The 12452-nt window shown below is 39.6% G+C and overlaps 1 protein-coding gene across 1 annotated transcript in view; it reads left to right on the top strand.

The window, feature by feature from the left end:
- Window positions 1-12452, top strand: part of ttc7a (tetratricopeptide repeat domain 7A) — a 91793-nt gene that overhangs the window by 56628 nt on the left and 22713 nt on the right. Inside the window, 2 exon segments of the mRNA XM_006638631.3 lie at window positions 1786-1914; window positions 1917-1987. Coding sequence (XP_006638694.2) covers window positions 1786-1914; window positions 1917-1987 — 200 coding nt within the window.

The following is a 12452-nucleotide window of genomic DNA, read 5'->3' as shown; positions in this document are numbered from 1 at the left end:
GGAATGGTTGCTGACTGCTCCAGCCAAGACGTGCTGTGTGAAGAGGGCTGTGCTGCTGACTGTACTGTCCTCTCTGTCCGCTGTCATTGGCAGAAGGACTAGGCTGCTGGGGAGAACTCCTGAACCCAGCCCAGGGCATTGCCTTGGCAGACAGCTGGTCTTAGGAATGCCCTTATTTAGTAAAGAGTGTGATTAGTTCAGAGGCATAGCCTACTACAAGCTATGAGTCCTGGTGAGTGTGCATATGAATTAGGCATTTTGAGGGTGTGTGTGTGTTTTATTAGCCAGAGGATAGCCAGAGGTTTATTTTGTGTGAGGTGTTTGTCCTTGACATTTTCTTTCTGGACTAAAGTGTATTATGCCTATGGTCCAAACATTTCAGCAGAAGGCCAGTCCTGCATAAGGTATATTTCCAGTGTGGACTAAGGTGTAATCATTGTGGCTTTATTTTTCCAAACTATAACATTTTTGTGAGGTATTACACGCCAGTATAAGCCTTCTGAGAGTTTATTTGTCCCATACCCACAAGAATCACAACTCATTTCATAGAATTAACTATAACTGACAATGTACTTATCTCTGGGAGGATACCAGATACACAAGTTACACAACTGCATACAGTCCTAGAGTGAAATTATCCCTTTGATTATTAAGTTTCTCACTTTTGGGGAGATCCGTTTGTTTTTCAGTGTGAAATAACTCATATTCTTCGGGTGTTCTCGTAGCTTGTCCTTCACTGCACAAATATCACATCCTTCCTTCAGCTTGACTGCAAAGAGGAGTAAAGGAAATCCATTCTTTAATACCAAAACTGTGTACCAGCGGAGAATATGGAGCAGCCAAGCCTTCCTGTCGCTGGATTGAATCTGTCACCTTGGCTTTTCTCTTTTCTCCCAGCAGAAAAGGGTCAAATTTTGACCAGCAATCTGGTGCTACCACATGGCTTTTTTCTGAATATTTCTTGACTCTTTGTTGGATCTGTTCACTGTATCTTATCTTGTTTTACTGGCATGGTTAGACCAGACTTGGCAGAAGATAAAAAGTTTAGCAGCATGTCAGCATTTATTTTTGGTGTACTGGTGACTTTAAAAAAATGTAAAAAGTTGAATTTGTGGGTTAGTTTTTATGTGAATATGGATGTGTAGGATGACGGTGTACATATACTACTGTTGCACCAAAATGATAAAGAACAGATTTGTGTTGTAATATTAAAGTGCTACTTTACTGCTACATCCAATGTCCAACAAATTGAAAGAATGAAATGCAGTGTAGGACTCTGAATTGGCCTCTTATTATTTAGTCAGTGGAGTAGAAGAACATGAACTAATATGTGAGAAATTAATAAAAGCACGAGAAGAGGTAAAACCAAATTTTGTGTTCAGTACTCTAAGTAGAATATTGATAATTCAGAAGAATCAGAATGAATATTATTTTGAATATTGAGGAAACTGCATTCCTTTTTAAATGGAATCACTAGGACAAAATAAGAGCTAGGTCACAAAAAGCGATTTCAGAAGCCTGGTCTGGATCACTGACATGACATTCATGTCTCTCCACTACAAACAAAAATTAGAAGTATTTATAACATGACATACTTTAAAATTCAGGTTTTTTTCATACCGAGCATCTCACCTATTTTTACCTTTATCTCATTTCTTTCTTTTTTTTACTCTCGCTTGTTGGAAATCACTTTGCTACTGTAGTTGTTCTAGGGTAGTGTTTCCCTTTGTTGAGAACTGGGTGAAACTCTCGAACGTCTGGACTTTCACTGACCTGTCCTTGCAGGGGAGCTGTTCGTGGCGCAGGGCCGGGTGAAGGAAGCGTCGTTCTGCGTGCAGGAGGCCGGGACCCTGTACCCAGCCTCCTACAACGTGCTGCTGCTGCGCGGGAGGCTGGCAGAGCTGCAGGGCAACGCCGCGAGGCCAAGACGTTGTACGACGAGGCCCTGACCATCCACCCTCAGGGAGCCCGCATCCTGCTGCACCTGGTGAGACCTGCTGCACCCCTGTGCAACCAGGCCTGCTATTGCATTGCAATTGGATCTGTTTCAGAGGTTAGGAAGTGCAGGTTTTCATTCAAAAAGTACCAAAACACCAGAAGCCCAATATCCAATATTATTTTATCTCCACATCTCTGACCTTATTCAGGTAGAGCAACAAACTTAAAGCATGCATCTCCTTTGTGGAATCTTAAAGTAACAGTCAGCCTAAAACCGGAAATGGATCACACTGCCATGCGATGAGAGGCTTGGTTTGCCTGACTTGTAACCAAGACAAATTAAATGGCTGTTTCTGATACAGTTCACAATTAGATCTCCTTTAAAGGTATTTCAGTTACATAAGGTCTGAGGGAAACAAGGCAAGTGATGCAAAAGGAATTGTATTGCATTTGCATCCCACACATTTCAACACTATTTCCCTTTACTGCAGTGCGGAACCTCACACTTCTGTACAGGGAAAGCATGTTTTTAAACTTACCCTTCACCTGGCTTGGCTTTGAGGTGATGGTACACACACACACACCTGCATTGAACCCATTTCTGCAGCAACGTTTTGATTAAAGCTTGACTGTGGAAACACTAAAAATGCTATGTTCTCAAAACAGTAGGTTTTCCAAAGCCAACGTTCTTTAATGCCATCGAGTGCCTGAAGAGGGTTATTGAAACTTTTCTTGTCACTTCATATGTGCTTCAGCAGAATGTCAACAGGGTATGGGGATGGGCGTGGGGCTGCTGTGGAAACAGTTTTTGAGCACTTAATCCTCTGTTACCATACCCCTTCCCTGTCCTCCAGAGAAAGTAGAGCAGTCTGCTTTCACCAGCTGACAGAGGCAACGGGGTGACAAGTGATGGGGTTGAAGTTATCAACTGTTGTCATGGAGATAAGCAGTGGCTTATCAAAATGTGTGGATAAACTCTGCTGAGAAAGGACCAGGCACTTACATTTTTATTCTTTTTTTTTCTTCACCATTAGATAAACAATGAGCTTTCCTTGTCTTCACCCACTAATCTGCTAAAGAATAGATCTCTCAGTAATAATACAAAGTTACAACTGACTCCCCTGCACTTCAGGTGCCTCTTTGCACAATCATAAGAAAATTTGCAAAATGAGAGAAAGAAACTGATACCTAATTGATCCTAGAATCTCAAAGTCGTTACCACAGACTTCTGGTACTGTAAGCTTCAAACACACAGCAAGGTAGTCCATTCCAGAGCAGAGCTTCACCCATGAAGAAGATAAAGAAGTGCATGACATGTTGATCAGATAAAGTGAATTTCTGTTTCCATCCTGGGATTTGTGTACCTCTTTACTTTAGTGGAGGTGAAAATTCTGTAGGTCAGATGTTACATGCTTTTGAAGTCTTGTTTTTTCTCCCTTTGACTCAGTACTTATTGAATCAGGAATAGACCTTGTGAAGTGTTAGGTTGCAAACTTCAGAAGCTTTGTCTAGAAGTGATGCATTCAGCTATAAATATGTGTTGGCAACTTCCGCAGTATAATTGTCATACTGAGACCTGGGGGAGGCTTTGATAATGGTTTTATCGGTTTCCACGTTGTTATGTTAAGCTCAACTGGGAGACTTACTGAGGGGCCAATGGAGAAGGACTACCAGAATCTTGAGTCATATAGGGTTTCTTTATCGTACTTCATTTCCTATCAGTGCATATGTAATCTGGTAATACTCCTGTCTAAACCTTGCTTCATAGAATGCAGCAGCAGAACTGTTATTGTCAGATGCCTTAATCGTCTGATTATATATATATAAAAGCAGCAAATTACTGCTCAGTCCAGGCACAGCTAGGCCTCTGTGTTTCTCTCATACAATCCACTGCAATTTCATAAACACTGCTTTACTTTTTATTTTTATGGTATTAAAACTGCATGCCACTCAAGATAAAGATAACAAAAAATACCATTACAAAGATGCCCAAATACAGTATGTGACTGCAACATATGTCTGTTGCAGCTGAAGGTTGGCAATTGACATTATTAGGAAGTCCTCCGGTTCCAGCAAATGAGGTAGACTGTGGAATTTGGCATTTACATTATGAAAGCAGAAAGGTCAAGGTACCATCATTTCTCATGGCAATGAATAGTATGTCAATAATAACAAATGCAGTCGTCCACAAACCAAATTTTCAAAAAATGTCACACAGTTTTTAACATTTTTATGTGGTGGTGTGTTAGGATTCACATTTATAATAATGTCATTTTATAGAGATTTTGTTTCTCTTTAAACATCTCACTTTGTCCCCTTAATGCCCTTTTGCTTTATTTCCCTGGAATCACAGTGAAGGCAATGTGTTCAGCTTTACTGGCAGTGCATCAACGTAGTGTTTGGCACAGTAGTAAGAGCCCATCTCTGCTGGCTAATCTAGATTCCAGGGGTCACTGGGCCATTTAAAACCCTGGGAAAGAGCTCAGCAAAGACTTCATAACTCTTGTGTGGTGCAAGTGCTTTGGTTGATTAGAAATGGAATCCTTATTTACAACTAACAAACATTCCTCCTGCTGTTTACCCACTTAATCTTGTTAAAGAGAGCTCTAATCCTATCAGATTACAGTGAACTACTGTCCAGCAGAATGGTTCTCTTCTTTTTTTATGGGGAACAATCCACTGAGACTGAATTAGGCAAACAGGCAAGGAGAGATCTCTATAATCCACTCATGTCCCACAGCTGAGTGGCAAAATTGAACAGGGTATGCCTGCTGCAAAATAATTAGCTGGGAACAATCCATAGTGCTGAGGAGAGAGGGAGAGTTTACTGATAAAAATGAGCCTGCCATCTAGAATGGGGGTGGACTCTAAAACTTGGACTGAATCCATGAGTTAGCAGACTGGTCGGTTAATGCTACAACTCACTGCCTCACACTGATGTTTGGAATTCTGTTAGCCTCTTGGGTAGACAGCTTTGCGTCACTCAAATCCTCCACATTCCAAAAGCAGCAGGACTTGCATTTATTTTATTTTTCAATCATATGTTCTCAGAATATGTCTCTTCTAAATGCTTAAGCAAAAGAGGTGGCTCAAGGAGCTGCCATGCTCGGTGTAGCTCAGGTTTCTAGTGAGGGAGTCTGTGTGTGTGCTACAACTCAGGGGAGATCCAGTGCCCCCAAAGTGCACTTTATTCCAAGAACAACCTTGAAAAAAAAAGGACATGGATTTAGATTTTTCTCAGTGTCAAAAAGGGAGAATGTCATTAAATAACGAAAAGACTGCCATCTGTTCTTCACTGAACAATCTGCAGAGGCCTCTCAGCAGCTGGGAAAATACCACAGCAGCAGTTTCTTTAGGGATGTTACTGAGCGCCTATTGCACATCTTGGAAAAGATTCCGGCTGGGTTTTTTTGAAGTCCCTTGTGAATACAGATTCAGATGTGGATACAGAAAATTGTGCCGCGTTTTTGTTAATCTACGGATATAGAAAAAAAAATGTCAATGCCCTTCATTTGAAACTATGTAATTAGCTAGCTTGTTTCATCATTTTTGCTTTGACATAATGCTTCTCTTCTCTAAGGAACTCAAATCGCTTTAGGAGAAGGATCCACTTCTTCCATCTCTGAAGAGAGCTCATCCGGACACCAGGGTTAACAGCCCTACTCTTACAATGGATCTCTCATAATCAAGAAGTCAGTACCCTGATTTAATGTCCATTCCAAAGGATGGCACCTCAGATAGCATAGTACCCCCTGTCATCACACAGGGGTATTGTTTTATCAGGGAATTCCAGTTCAAAAGACACTTAAAGCAGTAACCTGTTTTTCTTGGAGGCTTCCTATCACAGTGCTGACAAAACCCTTGCAGGCTTGTGATCTGAGATCTCCCAGGATCAGGCTAGGTGTATGTGTTTTAGTTTGATGTATATGTTTGTTCCACCTGGAGTTCCACATGGAGTAACTGACATAGATATTGGTTCCCTGTGTCTGAATTCATGTACCATGAATCTTCACTGTTCACCTTAAAATAAACTGAAAATATGACTATGGTTTAAAAGTACAGTTTAATTTTTTAAAAAAATATTTAAGCTGAGTTAAGTGGCGAATGTTCAGTTTTTCAACTGAAGCTTGCCAGCATTTTTTATTTGTGACTGCATGTATTAAAAAATACCAGTCTCATTGTACTTTTGTCATGTGAAATTAGACCAGAAAGAAAAGAGGGAGAATCCAGAGAATATCTTCAAGGGAGATACATGGAATGGATCCGAAAAGTGAATTCAAAGGAACCACAGTATTAAAGGAACATGAAATGAAGTGCTTATACTGTACTTAAATGCCAGGAGCATTAAGAACAAATCATTTGCATTTGTTCTTTGCTGAGGTGGTGAAAGAATTGGCTCTTGTTACTACTGTAGATCATATCTTCCAGTTACATCTGCTCTCTGCTGTTCTGCTTCAGAAATCAAAACTCTTCAGGTAGATTACCATCCAGCTGTACACATCCCTTTTCAAAAGGAAAAAATAAAATGTGCTTTACTTTGCTTGAAGTCTGCAACCTTGTTTTGTGCATTGAAATAAGTAAAGGACAAGAGAGAAGAACTGAACAGGATGTTAGAAGACTTGGAACTTAATTTAATTAACCAAATGAATAAAAAAAAATCTCACTGTCTCTTTAAGCCAGGAAACAAATGGAAAATAAATTAAAAAGACACTGCATGGCCCCCCAAAACAGATTATACCCTATTAGCTTTCATCACCCATGAAAGGAACACAAGTGGTTTCTCTGGCACTCCAGTATGCATAGTGTGCTTCATTCTGTAAGCAGAGCAGGGAGAGATCAATATTGTTCACCCAAGGTCTGTACCAGCTGTCTGTCTGAGGCTGGCTGATTTGTTGATCAAGGTGTGCATTCCTGATATTCTAAGGCTAACTCGTTCACCTATAAACGTACCTGCAAGACAGACGTTATCTCAATGGTATGTTTCTTCTTAATCTTTACAGGCACTTGGTGTGCTAATATTCAAGGTAGAAATAAATGGCCAGTAATGTTTTATTTATAAATGCCATCCATCTTTTAGAGGTCTACCAGAATTGTATTTTAAAAATCTACATTTTGTGGAGCGCCATAAGACTGGTTTATCTGGATCTGGGCTGTAATTGCTAAAATTAGGCAAGACATACATTAGCTTCTTTTAGCAGTTTTAGATGATTGTGTGATCTATACAGCTAAATTATATTTTTTTCTGCTCCAGTTGATCTTTAGAAGCTCGATGGACCAGAGGCATGGCAGTTAAGGCCGCAGCCTCACAGCACTTGGGTCTTGGGTTCGATTAAATGCTGGAACGCATTCCACATGGAGTTTGCATTTTCTTCTTGTGATCATGTGGGTTTTCTTCAGACATTCCTGTTTCTATCCGCCTTCCTATGACTTGCTGGCTAAGTTAACTAGAGTCTGTAATTGTCTCCATGTGTGTGTCTTGTGATGGTCAGGTGTCTTAATCTTATTTGAGATATAATCCTACCTTGTGCCCTCTATCTGCCAGGTTAGGCTCTGGCTTGTCAGCACCTTTTATTGGTTGAAACAGCTGTGGAAAATGATTGGATAGATGACTCTAAATCTCTTCTTAATGGGATTGTTTTAGTTTCTGTATATGTTTACTTTTTTATTTAGCAATCTGTTTCAATTTGTTGCATAATTCATAAAATGTTACTGTAAGGCAGGGAGTAGGATGACGACCCCTTTTCGAATAGGACAGCATATGCCTTTCTCAATGAGAGGGGCATCCACAGTAAAGTCATGCACCTTTTGCAAGTTATGCTTTTTTCAGTGAAATTGTTAAGATCCACACACAATATGTTATTGAATGCCGCTCTATCAAATCCTTGGCAGTAGATGAGCAACTGCTGTATAAGGCTTTTGGTACACAGAGTGCAGAAATCCTAATGATGATTCTCAGCAGCACACACCAAGAAGCCTTGGAAAGATTAAAATCATTAGAAAAAAATGTACAGCAGCTTTTTTAAGCAAGATTAAAAAATGACAAAATGGCAGAGATCCAAGGAGTGGGGAGCAAGCGGTGTCTAAGAATAGCTCCTTTGACATCAATGAGAGTAGGCGCAGATAATTCAAATAACTTGTAGTGTTATTCTGTGGATTTCCTGTATCTTAATTGGGTTCTGCTAGCAGGTTATGGAAGGAATTCTTTTATTGTTTAATTCATGATTAAATAATCAATATAAAGATTAAGGTGTTTGGGAGTATCAAAGGGATGGATGTAGTTTCTCTAGTTTAGTCTACCAAGATTCCCAATCTGGAGACATCTATTTCTTTGGCTTACTGCTCAAGAGGGCAGAACTAAGAGTTATTGATTGTTTTAAGACTGTTATTGAAAACAAGTTATTAACCTATTGATTACCAGTATGGCCTCTCTGCAGCAGTACCTCTCCAGCCAGTACCCTGGGGTCCTTTGGGATTTATAGTAGTTTTATGGCTCACCCTAAATCACCTACTGTATTGCTGAAGACTTGCAACACTTATAAATTGTTGATCAATTCTCTGGCTTTTTAGAGTTCCTTTTAAAATCCTGATATTTCCATGTTTTAGAAAAATATACAATCTTGGTTCTTAGATGAGGAGTCTGGTAAGTTTCAAAGTTGCTCAGCGCAGTGTACAGGTCGAACTGCACAAGCCCAACATTGCTGGTGTAGTTCAAACCCGGGTCATGTTACATGTAACTCGGATTTCTCCAGCAGTAGCTCACCATTGGCGTGTTACTGCCGTGGTGCGTCGCCTTGGATCTCCATCAATCAACTGCAGCAGCCATGTGCCAGGACCTTGCAGTGACATGAGTGAGAGCTCACGCTGCTGGTCTTTCTATTAGAGCTCACACTTCTGTCAGGTGCCCTGAAGATGGGTGTGTCAGAGGACACATTCATTCTCTCCCAGGCAGTGAGGAGTCACTGCCACCTCTCTTAAAACATTTTGAATTGTGTGGGTATATAATAAAAACAGATTATTAAGAAGAAAAAAGATATGATTCTTCCATTGACTATCAATATGAGAAACTGCAGAGGAAATAAAATTTTATTTAAAAAAAAACCTCCGTCCTGTGTCCTATACTTGAGTACCAACAGAGCAGAAGGTGCTCATTCACCCAGGGCCAAATAAGCATGCTCTGGTAGAAAACCAAGTAAATGTGTTCTGCTATTAAACAAATTCAGGTCCGTAAGAAAGAATGAGAGGTTCCTGTTTATTAACCATTGAGTGAGAGAATGAACCATGAAACATGACTATACTGTAGACCAAGGTTCACTCCTCTTATGCAACTCCAGATTTAAAGATGCATATTTAAAGAGACAAAGTTAAGTTTTTCTGCTTTTGCCATTGGTGTCAATTCATTGTATGTTAACAGGTTCAAAGTTCAAATATGCTGTTGGTTATACGTTGTATTCACGTCAAGTAGGTTTATCTAGTGTGTATCTGGCACAGCATTTGCTTGAACACAATCATTCAGACAGCACAGTTTAAACAATGGTGAAAATTTGTATTGCAAAAGTTTGGAATTTCAAATCTCCATGTATTTTTTTGTAACCTCCAAACATCCATTATTTGGAAAAGGTTTCAGTGTACTCTATGAAAAAAAACATTCGTCATCCTGTCAGAGTGAAAGTGAAAATGACAAAGAGGAGGTTTACCGATTGCTGGGTGGAAGCTCAGTGAATCAGCAGTCATTCTGCAGTTTGACAACTTTGGGTTTTTATATATTCCTGTTTTACTATAAATATACATCATGTTGTGCTTACCTTCCAATAATCATGGTTCACTTGTCACATTGTATTCAAAGGCCCTGACAGTCACTGTGTTCTAAATTACTGTCATTTGTTAAAATTTGTTTGGCAGAAATGTTAAATATAAGCATTGTGATAACACTTCACATTAAGTGTCCTCACAATCCATTTAATTAACATGTCAGAAGCAACAGATATTACTGGTAGGCTTTAACTCTTGTTAATTATTCCAGGTCCAAATTACCTTTTGAATAAGCCTGAGCATAAAACTCAATTGCTGTACAGAACAGTCAGCTATTAGGTTGTGTCAAAGGCTAATTGATAAGGTGGACATATCAACTTGCAGATAATGACTTTGTAATGAGTGCTAAGGTACAATTAAATGTCTCAAAGGATGCTTTCATAACAAAGCGCTTCTCTTTGCATCTGTAAAGCATTTTATCTAGAAGCTAGTATAAACGTACATGTAATTGTAGGATGTCAAAGCAAACTTCAACCCCTTGCAGACTTAATCTTTCACTTATTAGACAAGAACTTGAACAAGAAGTTGATTTCTCAAAGTCTCGTTTGTAGAGCACACCCTTTTCCTGCCTGGTGTCTCTATTTCAGTCGAAACCCTCAACCTTTTATTTTAATTTATAAATAGCACATCAGCCTTTTATTTTAATTTATACTTAGCACAGTAGATATGAGGGAATGTATTCGATTATTTTCTTTATTAGTCAGCAATACCCACTGTTTCCTAAATTTCCACTCATTTTCAGACTCTTTGTTTTTTTCCACTTCATTGGAAATGGAAATATCTTGGAATATTGATGTTTAACTTCCCAGTCTGTACTGTCTCATTCCTACCTTTACACCTGAGAAGTTCCACAAGATGTCATTTGCTTCTGTTTTCCTCCTCAGCTTCATTGCATTTGACAACACATTTGCTGGCTGCCTAATTGCAGATGCTTCTTAATTCTCACCGTGGACTGTACCTGGTAGTATCATTGCCTGTCCTGAGCCACCCATCTGGAAAATGCCTTACCACCACCCCTACATCTCATTCCTGCCCTTGTCACTTTGTTTTATTTTGTGCAGAAGCAGCCAAGTGGAAAAGTGTTCAGAGGCTCACAGGATGTTTTCAGAACTACACTGTCAGACGGGTGGATTTTGTACAGTTTAAATAAATGTAGTTGTTGCTTCTAGTTGAGAGCAGTCTTGCCACAATCCAATCGTTTTTGTTTAGACATGGAAAAGGATTATTTTAACAAATGAATCTGTCAAGATATGTAGTATGGTAACTGGGTGCATTTGGTCTTTGAGCCCAATCCAGTGATGAAATCACCTAGGAAGCTTGATAGCCTTGAATTCTTCCTTGACTGGATGCCTTTTGGCTTAGCAGTTACTTAGTTTTTTGCAGCCACTCCTGCATTAATTAAGGTATTTAGAGCATTGCACTAATCAAATCCATTTTGTTTTCTTTTTGAGAGAGTAGTCTCAAATCAACTTTTGTAAATACGGTATTCAGTGGATAGATGTTCTGAATGGTTTGCCAGTTCATTTGGCCTACAATACCTTGGAGCTTTGGCTGGTTTAAAATGCAACACCATGTGGAAAACTGCATCAGCATGAAAAACTGCATCATGATGACGACACGCTGCGGGCAACATATCCAGGAACAGGAGTGAGATCACCAGAGGTGACTTCATCACTCATTAAACATTTAGAGGAAGAAGCACCAAGAGGGGGAGCAGTAGGATATTTTATAAACAGACAGTGTAGCACATAGGGCCTAATATGGGCCTCCAGCCATTCTTCAGTTGTGACTGGGCACCAATAGTAACGGGGAGGAATTTGTGTAATCCAGATGGAATCTGTCACTCCACCCTTAATGGGCCCGATCAGGGGATGTGTTGCATTCACTGCCTTACACTCTCTTTCACAGCAGGGTGTGGGTTGCAGGGTTCTCTGGCATTGGGTTTCTCTTCCAGTGACAATCTGTCTTGTCAGGGATATGGTTATTGCCTCACACTGTGGAAGTGCAGCGCAGACAAGCTGTAGTTATTGAAACATCATTGTTTTATGGTACATCTGATTGCATTGCTGTGAGCTGCAATTAGCAGCCCATGTGTGGAGTTTCTTCTCATGAAGTGCTGAACAGTACATCATTCTTCAAAATGTCACTGTGCTTGAAAGTGAAGACTTTAATGGTTGCTTCATGGATAACCTTACATCTATATTACAACTGCCTGAAAGCTCTGCTCAGCTTAGTTGTGCTGTATATCATGTTTTTTTTATCTTTTTAACTGTAGTTTGTCCTTAATTAGAGTCTTGCCAACATCGGTGCAGCAGGCCTACAGTATGTGTAGCTTAGTACAAGTAAAGTAAAGGTTAATTCCACACTGAAAAGTAGAAAGAAGAAACACATTTCAGCCGTCGAGCCTTCCTGAGGTGTCGGTGTCTTCGGAACTTTAACTTGTTCCTTTGCAGGCAACGCACGCTGACATTAAGCACTAATCAAATTTTAGTCTAAAATGCTTCAAGTATGTCTTACTAATCTCTCTAACAAATAACACGTAACATATACATTTACAAAGAGGACAGAGAATTTTACATAATTGTACTGATGTGGTTTTCAGTATACTGTATGTAAGGTCAGTATTGCCAGTTCATAATGTACTGTATGTCAATGTATTGTACCTACAGAGAAAAAATACACTTTGTTGCATTAGGGTTAAGGTT

Source organism: Lepisosteus oculatus, chromosome 17 (assembly GCF_040954835.1).
Source record: "Lepisosteus oculatus isolate fLepOcu1 chromosome 17, fLepOcu1.hap2, whole genome shotgun sequence".
Classification (NCBI taxonomy): Eukaryota; Metazoa; Chordata; class Actinopteri; order Semionotiformes; family Lepisosteidae; genus Lepisosteus; species Lepisosteus oculatus.
Note: the sequence above shows the minus strand (reverse complement) of the source record. Positions and strands in the feature narration are given on the sequence as shown.